Below are 21,895 nucleotides of genomic sequence, written 5' to 3' on the forward strand. Positions count from 1 at the left end.
TTGGAAATAGCCAGTTGTCTGCTTGCCCAAAGTTTTTAATAATTCACACTAGTAGGCTGAAAGGCTTCTGATGATTACATCCTCTTTCCTGGCAATACAGCTGTCCTAGTCTGGGCTACCATTGATTGGAGTGGGCACATTCAGGAATAGCATCTTAATTTTTTTCTAGCAACAGAAATGGCTACAATGCAAATGTGTGGGGACCACAGGTTATTTGTTTTTAAAACTGTGCAGAAAAAAGGTAGGTTTGAAGAATTATATTTGGTTGTCATAGAGAGAAAAAGAAAGCTAATGCTCTTTATTAGAGTAATTTCTTGAAACTCTTCATACTGCAAGAAGGACATGGCTATGGTTTGAATATGATTTGTCTCCACCAAAACTCATGTTGAGACTTGGTTTCCAGAGTGGCTGTGTTGGGAGGTGGTGCTTCTGAGAGGTAATTAGGTTGTTAGGGTGGATTAATCTCTTTCTCGGGAGACTGGGTTATTTCTCAAGGGAATGGATTAGTTCCCACAAGAGCAGGCTGTTATAAAGCAAGGTTGCTTTAGTGTTTGGACTCTTTTGCATATGCCCTTCTGCTTTCCACAATGAGTTGAAGAAGCGCAAGGCCCTCAACTGATGGGCTGCCCAATCTTGGACTTCCTAGCCTTCAGAATCATGAGCTAAATAAACCTCTTTTCTTTTTAAATTACCCAGTCTCAGATATCCTGTTGTAGCAACAGAAAATGGAATAAGACAAACATTTTCTGCATAAGGCATCTCCCAGGCTATAGCTTACCATATCATATTCCTAATAACATTCTGTATCCAGGGACTAGTGATATTTGGGATAAAAATGGTCCTGCAAGCTTCCTTCTGTTGACTCAGCAGGTTCTCAAATAGTTAAAATGTTGCTAATAGCCAGAAGACTTGGAAGTGTGTAAGTCTATAGGTATCATGTTATTATAACTCAGTTTAAAACCTTGTTGCTTGCAAAATGGTTTAACCTACAGTGAAGACCCAGTTAAGGGAGGAGCAGTAGAATGACCATGAGTAATGTCTCTGGGAACAGAGCTAGAAGCAAAGCTATAGCTGACACTAGGACTTCCAACAGGCAGAATGATTTTATTTGATGAATCCTTACGGCCAGGAGCAGTGGTTCACGTCTGTAATCCCAGCATTTTGGGAGGCCGAGGTGGGTGGATCACTTGAGGTCAGGAGTTTGAGACCAGCCTGGCCAACATGGTGAAAGCCTGTCTCTACTAAAAATACAAAAATTACCCAGGTGTGGTGGAGGGTGCCTGTAATCCCAGCTACTCAGGAGGCTGAGGCAGGAGAATCGCTTGAACCCAGGAGGCAGAGGTTGCAGTGAGCCAAGATCATGCCACTGCACTCCAGCCTGGGTGAGAGTAAGACTTCATTTCAGAAAAAAAAAAAAAAAGGAAAATGCCCTTACAACCTTCCCAATAATTTGTGAAATGAAATATTGACGGTTTTAAGAATCTTGAATTATCAAGTTTTAACCTGTACCATCTACCATCAACCTAAGTGTGGTGTCACTAACGGAAGCATAGAAGTTGTGGAAACCCAGAAGTTGGGATGAACAGCTGTTCTGGCTGTATTGAAGAAGACTAGTTATTAGTATAGCACCTTCATAAACTATAAGCAGGACTGTTACACATAATTTCTAAAATTCAAGTAGAAAAAGAAGTTATATAAAGAGGAAGGAGTTAAGGGATAAAATGGGGGATTAGACTATATGCAACTAGATTTCTGCCCAATCTGAGATTCCATGAGTTGAGGAAAGGTTTTTCCCAGCTGATGATATCACCACACAATTTGGAGGGCACCTTGTCCAATCTCCCACTCATTGCTTTGACGACATTTGCAGTAAGTGGTCATCCATCTTCTTCTTGAACTCTCCCAGGGATTATGAGCTCATAACCTCCCTCGGTAGCTCTGTTACATTTTCAGACTGCTCTGGTAGGAAGTTCTTCACAAAGTAGAGTGGAAATCTATGTTATTCTGCCTCCTAAGCTTACCACAATACAATTATAATACTTTTTTTCACATGCAAATCCTTCAGGGGGTTGAAAGTAGTGATTATGGTCAGACAAGTCTCTTCTTATGATACATTTCATGCACCTGAGTCATATCCACTCTACAAGGGATCAGATTTCCAAGTCCAAAGCCATATGATTCTGTGACTCACCCTTAGATCCGGGAAGGCCTTGTTGTCCTGGTAATCCATCATTGCCTTTATCTCCAGGAAGCCCAGGGGGTCCAGGAAGTCCTGGTAACCCAATTCCTGGGAGGCCAGGTGGACCAGGATGGCCTTTTTCACCAGGAAGTCCAGGTAACCCCTTTTCACCTGGGAAGCCCTGTCCACCATCACCCTAGACAACACATAAAAAAAAGAATGAAAATTCAACTCAGAGATTTATCTGGACAGTCCTCTGACTACAAGAAAGAGGTAGCCAGTGTGACCAATGCTTTGTGTTTTGTTAAAATTATCTATCATCACCATAGTTTATCTATCAGTCTCCTCTGACTTTAGTTAGTGGATATGAATCTTGTCTACTCTGGATGATCTAACAACGCAAAAGGTTCTGGATAGGGGTGAGGAGACAGGGCAAGATATGAGCAGGATAATAACAACCCTAGAGATCACAGAAAGTGGCTAGATTACTTGAGGAAAAAAGTTGCTGAGAAGCTGAAGTATTTTTAAGTCATATGGTCAGGTGTTACTAGCATTTATCAAATGAGACAATGATCCATTCTGAGAAAATGATTCCCACTTTACATAAGGGAAAAGCAAAAAGCAAAAAGTTTCAGTGGCAGAGGCAGGGCAAGGTGCTCTAGACTCTGTTCTTCCCTGTTTCATGGTCCAGTCGTCATCAGACCCCCCAACAAAGTCAGGTGTGAAGATCTGTAGAGCTAATCACCTAGGAACGATCAACTTACCGGAAGGCCTGGCAGACCTGGTAAACCTGGTACTCCGTCCTTGCCTGGTTCTCCTATTACACCATGGAAGCCCTGGGAGCCAGAATCACCCCGATCCCCTGGCATTCCTTGAATTGTACTGAGAATTGGTTCCCCCTTCTTTCCTTTGGGTCCTGAAGGACCCAGAGGCCCAACTAAGCCCTGACAAAGAGAGAAGAGGGAGTAGTCAGAAGATGCAGACTTCATAGAATTCCGGCACCTAGCATTGTGACTTAGAGCAGAACCTTGGGTACATATTGGCACTGTTCTAGACACTGATTATGTTGTAATCTTGAATAATAGTTACCCATTTATTTCTGCACCTTTTGTAAATTTTGAAATCTTTGAAGATGGAAACCTCACCTTAATTCCTATTTTATCTTCATGGGCCAGCACATTGCTAGGCAAAGGTAAACAATGTTGTGGAAGGAAGAAATTGGGGAAAGGGAGAAGGGAAAATAGGTAGGTTAAAGCAGAAAGGACTTTAAGAGACTCTATAGTCAGATTTCATGTTGTAGATCAAAACCCCAAAACTTTGTTTTAATCCCATCTCTCTTGTATGTGCTTTAGAAAAGTAATTGGGGGGTTGAAGGACACTTGAAGGATTCCATTGCTTCCTCAGGGTCAAAGTTTGGCAAGACTTACTGGAGCCCCTGCTGGGCCCTGTGCACCCCCAGAGCCTCGATCTCCTCTGGCTCCTTTAAGGCCTGGAAGGCCTATGAGACCCCGTGGACCAGGTGGGCCTGGTTCCCCGGGTGGTCCAGTGTTGGGAACACCACCGTCACAAGCACAGAAACCTGAGTCTCCTGGGAGAAAAAGACAACATAGAACGAAGTGGGTCATTTTTTTCCAAGAAGAATAAAGAATTGATCGTGGTTATTTGTGACTTGAACAACTCCATAGAGGGAATCTGAAGGCTTGCAGAGAACACACTCAAATGAACTTGGTTCACTCTCCAGCAGAGTATGTCTGTGTTAGTGGTTCAGATTTTGTTAGTCAGGGATGAGGCTCAGCCATCAGTGAGTCTAAAGTATAGCCATAGTTGAGAACCACTGACCTCTACTAACCAGTTGAGAGTCTGGAATTCAAGCCGCTCAAAGATTTTCTTTACCAAAATATCTTTTCCCCTGACTTTTGTACATATGACACAAATGTGTACATATTTTTGTAAATGTTGAGACAAATGCCACATAAATAATGATAGGGATTTCAGCAAAGCACCTTTGAAGAGGTATCAAGGTCTAACTCCCTATATCTTCTATGCTTATTGTCTGGAAAATAAGAATTGGTGCCAACATAGGTGACCCTGAGTTTCCCTAAGATTCTGAAGGGCCCCTTCTTACTTTTAGAAAATTGATGATTCCTAAAACTCTAAGAGAATAGTCTGTTCTTCAGATTAGTGTTTCTTGAGTGTGATCCTGCATGAGTCACCTGTGATGCTTATTTATAAGGCAGCTTGCTGGGCCCTATCTCAGTCCTAATCGATCAGTCTCAGGAGGCCAGACCAAATAATCTAATTTTTAATAACCTCCCCTGGGTGATTCTCATGTATAATGAAGCTTGAGAATCCCTATCACTATTCCATACTTAGAGAAAATCTTTCAGCCCCATGGAAATACAGAATGGGGAGCATCAGAAATGTCCCTCTTTTAGGACTGTGAATGGTATCAAGAAATACACCAGCTTTGTAGTGAGTTAGGTAAGGGCCAAAATTAACATCTAAGTTAACTTAATGCCCTTTTCCATCAAATAGTTTTCCTGGGACCTGAATAGCAGAGAACAAGCTATCAGGCATTTCTTAACCAGACTCTATGTACTTAGGTAATGACATTTTATGACAGAGCAATGAGAAAGGAGAGGAGTAAGTTAGAACATCTCTGTTTGAGGCTGAGGAAAGCAGTTCATTCCTAGAGATCTTGAATAACTGAACCCTAGGCCATCCCAAAACCCCTCTTCAGTCAGTAGTTTCACTTCTTCCTCCCCCTGGCCTAGGCCACAACCATAATTAATCGACTTATTGAGCATCTTCCCCTCAGAGTAAGTGATAGAAGGGGGAAATGACCCAAAGGCAGCTGTGGTCATTGATCAGTTCTCCAACACCAGTGGGGGGCTAGGGTTGTTTTCCTGGAGCCAGTTGGGTTTTTCAGAGTCCCAGGTCTTGACCTGTTCAGAGCACTTTGCTTAAGGCTGAAGGTAATAAGTGGCTTACATCCTTGGTCTTGCAAACTGGGTGGGGTAGCAGCATGCATTGGTTAACAGACTGGGCTGCAGGTGGAGGAGAAAGAAAAAGAAGCCTGCGAGCAGCTTGGTCCTGTGTGACCTCCATTGCCAGCCTCAGTCTTAGAGACCCAAATATAGCACTTCTAACAATCCTATAATCAAAGCCCCAAACAAGATCCACAATTGCTTCTGTTTAGGTTCCCGAGGCTGTTGGTTTTCTCATTCCCCAGGAAGCCTTCTCTAAGGAGTTTGGAGGACCAAGAAACTCAAGGGGAAAAAATCACCTTTTATTCCTTTGAGGCCTGGGTTTCCTTTTGGACCTTGTTCTCCTCGGAGACCAGGGAACCCTGGCTCTTTGTTGTGTAGAGTTTCAGTCTCAAATTCTGGACCTTTGGGTAAAAAAAAGATAAAGGATTAGCAACTTGTATAAGCCTGGTGACTTCCCTGACTCAACACAGCAGTTCAATCACCAAGGCCCAAGTCCTTGAGGCTGAACAACCAGAGCAGAGACAAAAAAATAAAATTCAAGACCGGGACCCCAAATCTGCAGCAAGGAGTCAACAGGGCCTCTGTTGGCTCAATTCACTCTACTAATATTTACAGAATGTCCATTATGTTCCAGGCACCGTATTAGACAGTGGGGTTAGAGGAATGAACAAGGTAGCTTCCAAAACTCAGCAGTCCCAATGTCTACCCCAGAAACCTCCCCTAGGACAAAAGAGGAAAGAGGTTCAAGCTGCAGTGGACATGGGCTTCAAGGCACAAAGAAACATTCTGGGCAACATTTCCAGCTTTTCTCTCAGAATCTAGAATCTCACACTCAAGTAGGAGATCTAAGAAGGACAAGCCCTGTGTAGGCTTTTAGCAGCCACCTCGAGGGTCCAGGCTTGGTTTCTTTTTTTCTCAGTCTCTCAGCCCACCCCATTGGAGCCTTGTGGACCAGGGCAAGCTCAAAAGAACCAATCCTGCTTCTTTAGGAGCTGAAAAAACAAAGGCTTAAGGGCTGAGAACAGTGAAAGATGGAGTGGGAATGGGTACAAAACTTGGAAGGCATTAGGCCTTAGTTTGCTTGTTCCTTGATGGAGAACACTCTGCTGTTATCAATAACTGGTAGAGGCAGGGATCTGACTCAGAGACGATGGGGCCTTCATGGCTGCCCCTCTGCAATTATCATGTATCCTGGCTTAGCTGTTTCACCTGTGAGATGCCCCCTCAAAAATCATGACTGTTCTGCAGTCTGGATCACGTCTGAATCTTGAGACCAAAAAGAGAAATGAGTAACTTACTAGGTGGGCCTGGTGGACCTGGTGGGCCTGGCAAACCATCTCTGCCAGGGAGGCCAGCTGCTCCAATTGTGGTACGGCCTGGGTTTCCTTGGTCCCCCTTCAGCCCTGGAAATCCCTGAGGCCCTAGGGCTCCTGGGACACCTGGAAGAATAAGCCCACACACAAATGCTCATTATATCACCCTACTCTCTGGAGTATTCCTATCTGTGGCATATGTTGGAAACAAATCCAAGGAAGAATTTAGGGAAGCATTTGCCCTTCTCTTGTACCAGAGTTAGAAGGATCCTTAGGGATCAATTAGCCTAACCTCTTGGGAAACAGAGACCCAAAGAAGAGAGGAAACATGATCATGGGCCCAGCATTTCTCAGTGGCAAACCTGAGAGGAAAATCTGGGTCTCTAGCCTTTCATTTCTTGATTTTTTTCCAACTTGGTGCTGGGGCCAGCTGTACCATTTCCAGGTGGCTGCTTTAAAAACATAGGTATCCTCACAGCAGCCCATCTCCAAGGAATTTAGAAACTGGTGGCTTTAAAAGTAAAAGTTGAACTTTATATCTGGGGCATCACTGCCTCCCAGACTCTGGCATGCCCTTTTCCCACATGTCACTATAGAATGACATATGGATGTGATTAGTTCAAGAGTGTTACCCACAGGATCCTGGGACCATTCAGTGCCTGGCTGAATCCTACAGCAAGGTTCTGGGTACAAATCTTCCTCTGGGCTTTTGCTAGCCCCTCTTGGCAAGCATCAGCTGGGATGGCACAACCACAGGAGGGTGACACAGCTCCAGCAACTCCACCCAGGACTCCTCTTGTTGCTGCAAACCTCAGTGACAGTCTAGGATCACCTGTCCAGCTATGATACATTATTTAAGCCAAAAACAAAAGCTGCTCACCCAGGCCCTCACTACCCCCACATACGTTAGCCTTGGGCTGGCAGTCGGGAACCTACTGACTATAGTCTACCTCTTGTTTGACTTTGGCTAGGTGTGTGCCCCGACCCAGAGGTATAGAAGGGAATGCTGGGAACCACAGTATATAGAGGACTGATCTGTGTAGGAGATGAGTTAGTTTTTTTTACCTGATAATGCTGGCAAGCCAGGGGCACCAGAAGGGCCACGTAGGCCTTGGATGCCTTCATCTCCTTTAAGGCCTGGGAGGCCAGGTACACCAGGATCTCCAGGATTACCTGGCATTGTAATGAAAGAAAATAGTAAATAAAGACAGAGGAGGCCCACAGATGCTACAAAATGCCCAAGAAGAGGTGCAGGAGCTGTCCTGGCATTAGAAGTGCCTTTCATGCCTTTCCCAAGTCTCTAATGCTAATGGCCTCACATGATAATGGGTCTTCTGGAGCCAAGGGGCCTTCTGGAGCCAAAATTAGTGTATTAAGAATTGGTCTGGCCAAGGCCTGCCTTTCATGATAAGCTCTGGTAAGTACTTCTTCTTCTTCTACCACTAATCTGCTGTAATGCCTAAGATGTCTACCATTTGGATTAAGATGTTGAAGTCCACTATTTATGTTATACATATATGTTTCCTGGGAGTGGCATACAGGAAGCCACTGTCAAATATTAATACCAAACAGGACATGGGCCTTAGAGGATGAGAGGAGAGGGATAAGTTGGAAGACCCATGGAAGAGTCGCTACAGTAGAAGCCTTTGGTCAAACAAGAGGTAGCTGGAGATACTGGGCATCTCAGTCTTTGGAGAAGGTAAAGGGAAGAGTTGGGCACACAAAATAACTAGGACAAGGAGAGGTGAAGACAGACTTTCTAAGCATCATACTCTTGAGGGCTCTCAGCCACTTGCTCCCCTAACCAAAGGTACTTTTCCACTTCCTATGAAATTGTCAAGCTCAAGCATACATGGAATCACCTACATGAGGCCCTGAGTATTCCATAGTATCAAACTGAAGTCAGCCCAGCTTGGGGGTGGTTATCAATCCTTCCCAAAGCATTGCCAGGAGAACCATTTTCATCAAATTCAGGCCCAGGCAGACCCAAATCCTAGGCTTGGTGGACTGAACACAAAAATGGGGTGCTGGGCTTGGCTTCTCTGCCCAAGAGATTGGAGATAGCTTTATTCCCCAAGCTCAGGAGCCATGAGGGGCTCTTGGGTGTGTCAAGTTTAGCAACAGTCGAGTAACTAACAAGGTATCCTTTTAATAATTACAGGGGATATAGGATTTAACTTCCTGTCTTTATTTTCCACTCAAATTAATGAGAAGTTGCACCTGAGATCACAGCACCATCTATATCGATGAAAACATCTGGGCCTGGCAGGCCAATGTCACCCTTTTGACCCTGCAAAGATTAAGTACATTAAACACAAATATTTCCATTTCCTTATTACCCAAGATCTATGTGCCATTAAAGCCCATCCCTAGGAAAATGAAAGGTTCTTCCTTCTATAACCCCGGATTTTCAGGATCAACTAGTCCATAGGTTAATTTCAAAGTCCCACAAATTTAAGATGAAGGTGACAAAAAGCAGGCCAGAGGCCTAACATTCAATTGGAAACCTGTCAAGGACAAGGGATCCCAATTTTATTTTGCAACTCTACTCAAGGACAGTCTGCTCTGGGCCTTGGCTGTACCTAAGTAGTGCTACGGAGAGAACAGAGTTTTAACTTTTTTCCACTCTCAACAGGCCTGGGCCTCTACTACCATCACAATCCTTGTTAGTGGATGATGTCACGCAGAGGAAATTAAAGGAGTTCTAATACTCCCCAAAGAGGGACTTAAGTACCAAAAACACATACAGTGGCATATTCAGGGTGTGATGGTGGCAGTTATATGCCCCAGGTATAGGCAAAAAGGGGACGCATTGTCTGTAGAGAATTTAAAACAATAGTGAAACCAACAGTTGGCAATTCTAAGCAATATGAATAAAATTTTCCTCATCTTCGGGATGGACTTGCTCCCACCAGCCCCTGTCCCTTAATTTACCACTGATCAAGTAGTATCTAAGAAATGCTCATTAGCAGCTTTGTGTGTTCAAAGCAGATTACATGCATTTCTTAAGAAAAAATTGAAACTTAAAAGGTCAAAATATTAAAAATACTTAATCTTATATACAGACATTTGTGGTAATTCACTCTTCTACCTACCAACCCTGGATTTTTCACTTCCCAACATTACCTCAATTCCTTGGAATCCATTAAGCCCAGGAAATCCCAGGGTCCCTTTCTTGCCCTGTGACAGAAACATAGTTACCACTAAGTTGAAAGTATGAGAGCATAAGAGAGTCTGGTCTTTGGATTAAGCCAGGGCAAATGGCACAGGGATCTTGGATGTCATTGCAGGGTACATATGGCTTCTATCTGACTCTGGAAGCTGTAAAATCTTCCAGAAGACAATATGGCAGTAGGTAGCCAATTTACATATTAGGAGGTACAAGGGCCACAAGGCTAGACACGGATACAAGCAGGCTGGCCTTGCTAGTCCCTGATAGCATGCCAAAGATGTATGACCACAGCATGGCATGGCAAGGCACTGAACTTGACACTGGATACCCGTGTTCTTGAGTGAAAAGAAAAGAGGACAGTGGCTAAGATTATACCAAAAAAAGGGAAGATGAACAATTTGCATTATAAGTAATTTCCCCCTTTGGCCATGTTAGGTAAAGCAAGGGGGACTTTTGATTGGGATTTCATACACCAAGGCTTTAATGATATTAACCAAAATACCTGTTGCCCTGGAGGGCCATGGACTCCTTCTGAACCCATGGGACCCTGTAAAGAAAATAGTTACACCTTAGAAAAAGCAATAGGTTACCTAGAAAAAGCCACTAGACTTACATAACAAAGTTATCCAACTGAGTTCAGGATTTAGCAGCTCCTAAAATCAGGTAAGCGAATGTTCCTAGACCTAGCTTAATGACTTTTTCTTTTCTTTTTTTTTTTTTTTTGAGACGGAGTCTCACTCTGTCACCCAGGCTGGAGTGCAGTGGTACAATCTCGGCTCACTGCAACCTCCACCTCCAGGGTTCAAGCGATTCTCCTGCCTCAGCCCCCCAAGTAGCTGGGGCTATAGGCATGCGCCACCATGCTTGGCTAATTTTTGTATTTTCAGTAGGGACGGGTTTCACCACGTTGGCCAGGCTGGTCTCGAACTCCTGACCTCAAGTCATCCACCCGCCTTGGCCTCCCAAAGTGCTGGGATTACAGATGTGAGCCACCGCGCCCGGCCTAATGACTTCTTTCTAAGCTCTAATCCATCAGGCTAAATAGCCACATGCAGCATTTTTTAAGAGCTAAATAAATGGAAACAGTTTAAGTAGTAGGTGGAATTTGACAGAAGGGCTGGGTGGTATTATACTTAGTCTGCATTAGTTCCAAGTCAGGAGATCTTTAAATAGATTATGGGAGGGCCTCGTCTTCCACCTCAAATGCATTCTTTGTTGGTGATTATATGTATTTTCAAGACAAGGGAGGGGGAAAAGTAGAGAAAGAAATGGCAGGGTAATGGATAAGTATGGCTGAATACTCAAAAGACTCTTAACTTCATAGTCAACTTAACAACCAATTCTCTAAAATGTTACTTCTTTGAGGCTAAGCTTGGCCCACTGCTTCTAGCTCAAGACCTAAGTGCCTGAAGCTAGGAATAAGAGAGGCTAATAGTTATTTTTCCATTTCAAATGAGATTATTATTGGAAACTGTTGACTCCAAACATCACTCACTATGTTCTAGAACTTTCCAGGCTTGTTTCTGTCCTATAAAGATTGCACTTGGCCCTCTTTCTTCCATTCCTGTGCCACTTCCCTGTTCAATTCCCTCAGAATAGAATGGAATGAAAGCAAGACAACACTCATATCATTCTTTAGCCCAGAAGACAATGATACGTGACAGCAAGGAGATAAATAGGCTGAGGAGCCACCTAGAGTAGGGGGTGCCTCATTCCTTTTCAAGGGAGCCATTCAATCAAGGGAATGGGGCTAAGAGAGAAGGAGGTCTTAGGAACCTGCCATTGGGTTGAGGAGAAACGAGAAGCTTAGGTCGCAATCAAGTTGCAAAACATAAAGTAGCAAACAGGAAAGAAAATGGACTAGGTGACTTGACAGACCCAGGCAAGTAACATTCCAGGTTCGTACCCTAGGTCCTGGCAAACCAGGGATTCCCTTTTCTCCCTTTTCTCCCTTTTCTCCAGTAGTTCCAAGGCCCTAAATGAAAAAAGAAACCACAAGTTATAACGTTTGTTTTCTCATTGGTCTCCTGGCTTCATTCAACGCAAGGAGGCTATTTTAATTAAGCTCCACTCTCCCCTTAGGGAGGCTCACCACGCTGTCTCTTGTCACTGCCTGAGAAGCACATAGGGTCTGAATATAAATTGGACCATTCATTCAAGGTTCCCTTTTGGTTCTAGAAGTAATGCCCCCCCTACCCACAACACTGTTCCATGTATTTACAGTACCATGGGCTAACAGCATAGAAATGATTAAATATCTAACCTTTTACAGATGAGGAAACCAACATCTAGATGGGTTAAAAATGAATGAGAAAGCCATATCTTGTGTTTTTCATTCCGGGGACCTTTCCATTAGAACAAGCTGCCTTCTATCATCTAGGAACTTGATGATTTGACCCACAAATGGAGGATTATGCAAATTCTTGGGGGTTGATACTAGGGGGAAGAGCAAGAGCTTTTCCCCTTTGGAGACATAATGAGCACAACATCCTTTTCAGTGGGAAGAAGTATTTCTATCTAGGCACGGTCTGAAACCCTGCAGCTCCTGTATTGGGACTGTAGGGCTCTTGCCTGGCCCTAGAGATAGTCCAAAGGGGACTGTGAGATGGTCTCCAAGCCCTCTTGCCCTGCTCATCGGAGGTGAGGGTTTGTAGCCATGAATATGACTTGGGGATTCTCTAGGGAAAAGCAGGAACTCCAAGAAGCAGAGTGAGTAAGAGAGAGCTTCCTCCCCTCTGGGTCCAAGGCAAATGTCTGGGCCCCCAAGATACAGAATAGTTCAGTACTAAATGTTTTTCACAGATAACTTAATGTTATTTCACAGATAATGTTTTTCACAGAAAACTTAAATGAGGCCACTTTGTTGTTGTTTAAAATTGTACTTTTTGGAGCATAGATTTAGCAAACAACATTTTGGCTTATTATGAAAGTAAAGGAGGCAATGAAGAAAAGGCACTAAATGTTGTGGAACATCTGTTGTCCCTTTAATGTGACCTGGCTCACCTGCTCAAATCCCATTTGTGGCTTTTTCTTCCTTTTACATACATACTCAGTGCACTCCCATGAGTACTGAAAGCTGGTTGAGCACCCCTTGGCTTTCTGGGCCCAGGGTTTTTCATTTTTGTTTCCTTTTGGCTAGTCATGTTTTTGCTTTTTTAATGTGGGTTGTTTTCATTGTCTTTTTATTGGGAGGAATGTGTGTGTGTGTGTGTGTGTGTAGGATCCAATTCAAAGCAGGCATTGGTCCCGTACTTACCTGTTGTCTTTTCTGCATTTATATAACTGTGCATCAAATAGCTCAGCCTTCATGCTACATTAAATTTCTAATGTGAAAGGCTCGTGGGTTAAACTGAATGCAAACTTATTTAAAATATGAGTTTTTCTGCATCAAACCAAGGCATGCTGCGACTTGGTGGAATGTCTATTGGCTTCTGAGGTCAAACGCTTCAGGAAGACTTCTCTGACCTGTCCATGAAATCTGTGGCAGCCCATGCTGCCCCAAACTCTTAAAGTGCAAAGAATGGTTGCATATGAAAGTTTTGTAAGCATGAGACCTATATTACACTCTCTTTTATCTTCCTCCAAGGCCCATTACTAGTCTGAACACATACAAGGTGGTCCAGTAAATACTTGTTGAACTGAATGGAATAATGGCCAAGAGAACAAAACTATTGCAAAGGGGGAAGGAAATAATGTTCAGGAACCATCTTGTGCCCCCATCTATCTTGCCCTCAGTTGTAAATATAAGGGGGCCTTGTACTCCTTCTCCAGAAAGCAGAAGAGTCTTGCTTTCTCAGAGGGCCTGAGAGCTTATGCTGTAGTGTGACAAAAATAAATATTTAAAAAAAATTGTAAAAAGGAAAAAAAAAGACAAATTTGTGTGTGGGGGTTAGAGCCAAGAAAAGATAAATAGCTTGGCAAGACACTGGCTGTGCTGTAGATTCAACTTGTTTCCCAGAATAGGGAGGCACTGTACAGGGACCCTGCTGAATAAGCTGTTCTAGCAAGATGCCCTGGGACTGGCCCCGTCACAGTCAGTCCTCCTCATGAGTAATCTTGTAAATGCTGCTCCCACACTCCTACTTACCCATGGCCTGGAAAGCCTCAATGGAGCTAACTTAACTGTTTCCAGGCCTGCTCTCCTGGGCTCTGGACTCCTGATGCTCTTTGGTTCTCAGGAGGCTCAATTGAAGAATCCCACCTACCTAGTAGTTACCCCTACTGGGTAGGTGTGTGGGTAACTATTGACCTACTCAATAGTTACCTCAGGATTTGCCAGTTTCTTCTCTTATCCCTCCCTTCACCTATTCCATTTTTGCCTTCCCCTGTGTTTGCTAGTCCCTTGAACAGAGGGCACATGGATATACAATTCTCTCTGATGACCTCCATGGAAGGACCTGTGGCCTACAAGTGTGAGTGTGTTGCTGGAGACAATGGGATAAAATGTGTGAGGTGAGGACTGAGCCAGAAAATAAGGGATGTTTGGTCACTGCAGAGGGGCCAAGAGAAAGAAGGTAAGGGGCAAATCTGTCAGGTTGGGCACTTTGTCTCTTACAAAGATTTGGACTCATATAGGAAGAAAACAAATAGTTAAAAGGAACATTTTGGATTCCCTAGAGATTTCTGTCTTCAGTGCTGCCTTGTTTCTCAGTGAGTGTGGATAATTGAAAGCTGATGTGAAGGCTTTGGATTTGAGAAGCACATTTCCTCTGAAAAGCCCAGAGTATCACAAATACATTACCACCTTTCTCCTCATAACTTTTCTGTCATAAGGCATTCATATAAAGTACCTACGAATGTTCCCATTAAACAGATAGAGATATTAGGACTGAAGGAGTTACCTGATTTGGCCAAGGTCACACATTGAATCTGTGCCAAAGTGGGCTGAGAACTCCGGTTTCTTAATTCCCACCGTATGAAAACATGCTGTTCTATGTAAAGGGGTTATTTTCCAGCTTTGATGTCTTTACAATCAACTGGGGTTTCTATTTTTCAGCCCACACTCTGAAACACTGGAAATACTGAGTTTGAAATGGTACTGCAATTTATCACCGTGCATTGTCGTCAGTCTTTCTTTTACAGGACAAAAGGGAATGGGTTGAAATTGCAGCAGGGGAAATACTCTGGGTTCGGATGTGGAAGGGAAGGGGAGTGAGGCAGTGTGAGCCAGTGAAGCCAATCACACCAGAGGAGATCATAAAATCCTTTTCAGAGATTTAGAGATAAAAACCCCACCACGGCTGGGATTAGAGCAAACTGGACTGTAGGGGGCAGTATGGTATGGGGAAAAAGCCACCAAATTGGCTAGAATTCAAGAAAGCTGAATTTCAATCTCAGCTCTGCTAATAATTAGCTGCGTGATTCTGGACAAACCTCTTCACCCGTTGAAACTGTGGTTTCCTCATCAGTACAAGGAAGATAAGCCTGGCTCACCTTGCTTACCTCACAGGGACAATGCCAGGTGGCTAGAATCTATGTGAAATGCTCTACGAAGAAAGGTGAAAACTTTATTCCCAAACTCACTTGCAAAATACTTTTTATCTGTACTGTCCAATAGAAATATAATGTGAGCTACTATGTTATTTTCATTTTCCTAGTAGCCACATTAAAAAAGCAAAGTAAACAGAGATTAATTTAAATGATATATTTTACTTAACCAAATATATAATAAATATTGTCATTTTAACATTGAAGTAAAAAATGTTACTGAGATATTCTAGATTTCTTTTCATACTACGTTTTTGAGATCTGGTGTGTATTTTATACTTACAGTACATCTCATTTCAGATCAGCCACATTTTAAGGGCTCAGTAGCCACACGTGGCTGGTTGTTATCTTATTGAACAGGACAGCCTTATATTTTGCAAAGAAACTTCGCATACATTATTAGTTGGGTCTTAAAAGAGTAGCTATATGCATGTTCTTACTCATATGCAGAAACTAAAAAAATTTATCTCATGGAGGTAGAAAGTAAAATGAATGATACCAGTGGCTGGGAATGGTGTGAGTGTGGGGTGGGGGGAGAGATGGAGAGAGGTTGGTTAATGGGTATAAACATACAGTTAGAAAGAATGAATAAGTTCTAGTGTTCGATAGTGGAGTAGGGTGACTACAGTTAACAACAATGTACTGTATATTTCAAAGTAGCCAGAAGGGAGATTTGAAATGTCCCCAACACATAGAAATGATAAATGTTTGTGGTCATGGATATCCTAAATACCCTAACTTCACCATTACACAGTCTGTGCATGTAACAAAATATCACATGTACCCTATAAATATGTAGAAATATTTTCTATCAATAAAAAGTATAAATATGACCATTGTCAAATTACAGATATAAAGAGAGGTTTAGTGACTTGCCAAAGTCCCAGAGCAGGGGCTGGGTCTAAAGTTTGGGTGTTCTGTCTCCAACACTAGGGTTCTCTTCCTTTCTGGCTCATTAGATACAAAGGTGATTAAAATCAAGTGCATTGAACAGATGATTCTCCATGCCCCCTTTATTTCTGTGGAGTAATAAGAATCATCATGGAACACTGGCTCCACTGGCTCTGCTTTCTGGCCACCCAGAGAGACCCAAACTATTTCAAAGTACTGTAGGGAAAGAATGGAGTCATCTATCCCCATTGGCCCAGCAAGCACAGGCAGGCCTAGTCATCTTTGATTCATCCATTTCCCACCTGATCCCTATTCCCAATCCATGAAAATCTTGTCAGCTCTTTCAAAACATATCTTGTGATTTAAAAGACACATTAAACAAATGTAATGTATTGGTCTTGTTTGGCCTCTCATTGAAGCAAGGCAACTGTAAAAAAATATATATACCTATAAGACAATCAAAAATTTGAATTCTGCCTTGTTAACTGATATTAATTACTGATCACAAATTACTGATGATGATATTGTCACTACGTCTTAAAAAGCCCTTACCTTTTAAATATTCAGAGGTATTTGTGATGAAATGATATGTCTATTATTTGCTTCAGATTGGCCATAAATTGCTAATTATTGAAACTGTGTGATGGGTACACGAGGAATCATTATGACATTCTCTCTGCTTTTGTAAATGTTTGAAATGTTCCCTAATAACAAGGTTGAACATTTTTACATTTTGAATCTATCCACTTCTTTCCATTTCCATTGCTGTCACTATAGTCTAAGTCACCACCACCATCTCTTGCCTGGACTACTGCAATACCCTCTGTGTTTGCTCTTCCACCCTTCCCATTCCCTCTCCCCTTCCTCCCACAGCCAGAGTGATCTTAAAAATACAAGTCAGAGCCTTTGAACGGCTTCCCATTACATTAAAAATAAAAAACCGCATTGACCTCTGAAGGTAGCCAAGATCTGGTTCCTACTTCTCTGTCTGGAATTATTAGCCTTGCTTATTCTGTTCCACTTACCTTCTTACTGTTCCTCAAAAGTACTGAGGTTTTCTTAACCTCAAGGTCTTCGCACTTATGGTTCCCTCAGCCTTAAAACCTCTTTCTGATCTTCACAAGACGTGCTCTCTCATAATATGCAGGTCTCAGCTCATACATCACTTCCTCAGAAAGGCCCTTCTTGACCACTCTGTCCCAAGTAGACCACCCTGTTCCCCATCCACATTTCATCACTTTACCCTTCTTTCATCTTTTATATATATGAACTTATATAACCACTATATGAACTTGCTATAGATTCATCTGTTTACTGGTTTCTTGTTTGTTTTTACCCTCACTCCCCCATTACAATGTAATCTCAAGGACAGGGACTTTTACTTAGTTACTGTTGTAACCTCCAAGTCCAGCAGAATGCCTGGCACATAGGGACCCTCAAAAGGTAACTGATGAGTGTAAGAATCTAAGCTAGAAAGGCAGATATGAAAGTGGAGGTAGGATTACTAAGATTAGCTACCATTAACTGAATAATAAGTGCTAGACATGTAGTAAGCCCTTTTCATGCATATTATCTCATTTAATCCTCATAATCACCCCATCATTCTCCCCTTTTTTGTAGGTTAGGAAACAGGCTCAGAAAAGTTAAGAAACTTGTCCAGGTTCACATAGTTAGAAACTAGCAAAATCAGCAGTCAAGCCTAGGTCTGTTTTAACTATAGAGCTTGAGCTAATAACCTCTAAGGTATACAGCCTCATGGAGAACCATGCTTATGTCTCCATGTGTTTGAGAAACAAGAACATCTCCTTAAATACCTTCTAATAATAAAGATGGTGGCATTCTCTACAATATCCATGGGAAGAGGTCTTTCTGTTAGCCTTCTATTGCTACAGCTTTTATCCAATCAGACCCTTGAATACATATTGATCAAATAGAGAGACTTACCGGGAAGCCTGGAGGGCCACTTATGCCTGGAAAACCCTTAGGCCCTGGTTCACCCTGGAAAATCAGCCCAAGGTTAGTAAGTAGCATCAGGAAGCAGTGAACACACAGTAGGATGGCTCTCCGCACGTACTTGGACTGAGGAGTGGGGAACCAATGAAGTATCAAGATTAGGGTAGCAGAGAGTGGTGCAGATTCCCCAGGCTCCCTAATTAGTAGCTGTACCAGGATGTCTTGGTTCATGCAGCTCCTTGCTGTGGGAGAAGGATTATGGACCATAACTGTCTAAAACAGAATGTCAAATACTGAGGCTAATTGGGAGACAGAAAGGATGATTGTCTATTTTCTTTCTAGTGGAAGAAGCTGTTCAGTACAATTTCCTATAGCAAATTAGAGGCAGCAGAGAAATCCATAGTTTTGGGAAAAGGGTAACAATTACAATTTGGATAGGGACACATAACAATCTGATCTGTCATTCCCTGATATGTGAATTTATCTATATGTGCCATGGAAAAGCTCCCTAAGTTTTGGGAATGATCAAGGAAGCAGACAATCTCTTTTATGTTGCCAGACCATTCCCAAATCAATGACTACTTCCTGTAAACCTGGAGGGGCTTGGAGTTGTTACAGCTTCCACAAAGACAAATTTAAAGAAAGGAGACTAAACATATTTCCCTGCCTAGGCCCCTTGGCCATGGGAACAGAATCACAAAGCTTAAAGGAACCCTGGCAGGAAATGCAAGTTACAGAAAGATATCTGCACACCTTAACAGTACACGGCCATTCAATTACAACCATGTAGGTAGTATACAGTGACTCACATAAAAGTACAGATCGTAAAATATTTCAGTTAAACAGGTCTATAGTGTAAGCCTTGGTAGTTCAGATCAGGTAAATTAGGGCATCTCTTGTCACCACTTGGTGACAGTATATCCTATTTTCAGGGTCAAGTTTTAAGAGCAAATAACTTCTTTAAAAAGATAATTCAAGAGCAACTATTCATACCCTATGTGTTCTGTCACAGTACTTTGGGGACACCGTAAGTATTGAGAGGGTTGGGAGTTAGGAGGAAAAACACAACTATTTAATGTTTAAGTTATTCAGCATATCAAAAATTGAATCTGCAACACTAAAACAGAGAAAATAGTGCTTAAATGAATACTCAGATGCCCAGGCACACTCAAACCTACACAACAAGAAACATACTCCGCCTTTTAAGAAAGCTTTTCATAAGGGGCAAAACAAAGAAGCCTTTTTACTCTCACTTCTAAACAAAAATCCATTACCCAGAACGCTCTATTCTTCCAGTATTGTCTGGTTATGAGTTAAGTTCTTGTATTATAATTATAGGAAAAGGTTTATTAATTTTTTCCTATTCTTAAATGTTCACTACCTTGGATCCTTTCTGCCCTTTGGGGAATCCCATGAATTCCAGCTCTCCAGTAGATGGTGGAGGTCCTGCTGGGCCAGGGAGGCCAACATCCCCCTGTAAGAGTAAATGGAACATTAAGCAAAGTGAAAATCACACCGACCATTTTTCCAGAGCGGGGGTTTGTCCTCTGGATGTAACTCACAAATAAACTGTCTCTTACTTTGGCCTCTTCACCCTCATGCCAATGAGGAAACAAAACTCTCACTGCCAAAGGGTGAGAAGAATTATAAGCCCGACCAATGAATTTTGTACCAGCACTGCAGAGGGAAGAGTAAGATGGATAGAAGGAAACTTTAAGTTCATGGTTGCCATGAAAGGATGTTTAGAAGAGATTAAAAAAGGAATCAGAACAAGGTGAATGGCTACCTCTTGGCAACAATGATCCGACTCTAAGTGGTCTAATCCTTGCCAAGAGCACAATCAGAGGCAATGACGTCCAGGTTAGAACATTGGAGGCAAGAGTTGTTCCTTCAGAAGGCAGTGCAATTGTAACAGAAGGGTGGGAATGGCAAGTTCTCAGCCTCGCTTGAGGCTCTGAAATCATAATGTAATTGGTAAAGAGAGAAATGAGAGAATGAGGGAAATAAAAGAGAATGGTGAAAGAGAGGTTAAAGAAGAGAGATAGAGGACAGAGAGAGAGATACAGAGAGAGAGGAGGACAAAAAGGAAAAGGAGGAGGAAGTGGAGGAGGGGGAGGAGGAGAAAGGGTAGAGAGAAGAGGGGAAGCAGAGACAAGGAAAGAGAAGGGAACAGAATACTCAAAACACCAAGGAAAGACCCAGATGGAAGGAAGAGAAAGAATCTATTTCAAGGGAATATGTTTGTAAGACATACACCTTTCACAGGTAGGAAGCAGGGAAATAACAATATTTTGAAGGAAAAAGAACCACAATAGCCCATGTGTGGCATGTACACATGTAGCCCTCAAGAGATCCTACCAGAGGATCTATGTGGGTTGGGAAATGCTCATTTCCCAAGGCGAAAAAACAAATCCTCTTACACAAGCAGCCACATGTGTGTAATCAGACACATTTCTTGCAGCATATGGAATGCAGATTGTATTTTTTAAAAGCTATTTACCTTGACTCCTTTCTCTCCTTGAAAACCTAGCCCCATATTCCCCTAGGGAATAGGGATACAGGGAGGAAAAACAAAATCGATTACTAAATAAGCTCAGGGAACTTAAATTGGAATGCAATCTTTTTTACCAGAAAGTAGGGTTAACCAAACCAGTATCTCTCTGGGAAATCCAGAGTACTTAGGAGTAGGAAGCAAAATGCCCTAAGACAAAGTATACTTACATCAGGACCAAGAGGACCAGGAGGCCCTGGAGGACCCTAGATTTTTTTAAAAAATAAGAAAGAGTTAGCACTTGTTAGTTTCAGTCAAAAAGAACACGGCATGTTGAGAGTCACTCCCCAGTAACTCAGCCATCTTTCCTGCTTTGGCATAGTAGAGTCTAGCTGTCTTTCCTATGGTTCCCTTTTATCCCCTTTGAAATCCCCCAAATTGACCTGGTAATCACATTAATGCTAAGGTAGTGAAGACTTCATGTGTCATTCCTCCCAACAGGCCAGAAATTTTAAAATGATGACCTTTGGTGAAGCTAAGCCAAAGTACTGAGTAATGGGATTTCTTGCACTGGAAAGAACAATCTGGGGACGCAGCTTTCCCAGAACCACATAGATGACTGGCTATGCTTTTCCTCTACCAGTGATGATAAACAGGTTTTGTGTCAGAAAAATGGGTAGGTAGGTAGAACTGCCCAAGATGCAGTGTTAGCAAGGAATTTGAAGCTTCTTCAGTGTTCAGGGTGGGTGATAGTGATGGTGGTATGATTAATTAGCAATACCTGTCATGGGTGAGGAAATGGAAGGTGGCAATAAATGTGTCAGGGATCTGCCATCCCTGGGCTATACTTTAGGTTGAGCTAGGGTGGGAGGCTTTAGAGGCACAGATTGAATGGTCAGATAGACTCTGATAAATAACTCCAATAGCTCCTGGCAAGAGCATGCTTTACTTTAACCCTCCAAGAATGGAGGTTGCCCTTGCTCACCCAGGAGGACCTAAATTACACAGGTTTACATTGAATCCATAGTATGTAGGGAAAACAGTCATGTGAACACTGTGATCACAAACTAGGCTTAAATTGATCTTACTTGTAATCCTGGTGGTCCTGCAGGTCCTACAGCTCCAGGAGATCCGAGTGCTCCTTGTGGGCCCTAGAGAGGCAAGTTTTTACCAAGTTCAAAAAGCAAGGAAGTTTTCCAAGAAAAATGAAAATATGTATGTCCACGAGAACTGTACAAGAATGTTCATAGCAACTTTATTCATAATAGTCAAAAATTGGAAATGTTCCAGTTGTCCAATGATACAAGGATAAACTCTGATAGATTCAAACAGTGGAATAAATGCCTACAATAAGAAGTAGCAAACTACTGATATATGAAACGATGTGGATGAATCTCAAAATCAGTGTGTTAAGTGAAA

The 21,895-nt window shown here is 42.4% G+C and overlaps 1 protein-coding gene across 6 annotated transcripts in view; it reads right to left on the reverse strand.

The window, feature by feature from the left end:
* The window catches only part of COL4A6 (collagen type IV alpha 6 chain), a 283,087-nt gene that overhangs the window by 28,427 nt on the left and 232,765 nt on the right, over positions 1–21,895 (reverse strand). For all 6 annotated transcript variants that reach the window (XM_054544948.2, XM_054544947.2, XM_054544946.2 and 3 more), the window contains exons 9-23: positions 21,565–21,627; positions 20,707–20,742; positions 20,486–20,527; positions 19,367–19,459; positions 17,977–18,030; positions 11,561–11,629; positions 10,157–10,201; positions 9,609–9,662; positions 8,703–8,772; positions 7,548–7,655; positions 6,468–6,608; positions 5,466–5,570; positions 3,607–3,767; positions 2,944–3,123; positions 2,192–2,375 (exon numbers count right to left, since the gene is read on the reverse strand). In XM_054544948.2, coding sequence (XP_054400923.1) covers positions 2,192–2,375; positions 2,944–3,123; positions 3,607–3,767; positions 5,466–5,570; positions 6,468–6,608; positions 7,548–7,655; positions 8,703–8,772; positions 9,609–9,662; positions 10,157–10,201; positions 11,561–11,629; positions 17,977–18,030; positions 19,367–19,459; positions 20,486–20,527; positions 20,707–20,742; positions 21,565–21,627 — 1,405 coding nt within the window. The remainder of the gene's footprint in view (positions 1–2,191; positions 2,376–2,943; positions 3,124–3,606; positions 3,768–5,465; positions 5,571–6,467; positions 6,609–7,547; positions 7,656–8,702; positions 8,773–9,608; positions 9,663–10,156; positions 10,202–11,560; positions 11,630–17,976; positions 18,031–19,366; positions 19,460–20,485; positions 20,528–20,706; positions 20,743–21,564; positions 21,628–21,895) is intronic.

This window comes from Pongo abelii, chromosome X, assembly GCF_028885655.2.
Source record: "Pongo abelii isolate AG06213 chromosome X, NHGRI_mPonAbe1-v2.0_pri, whole genome shotgun sequence".
In the NCBI taxonomy this organism is placed as follows: domain Eukaryota; kingdom Metazoa; phylum Chordata; class Mammalia; order Primates; family Hominidae; genus Pongo; species Pongo abelii.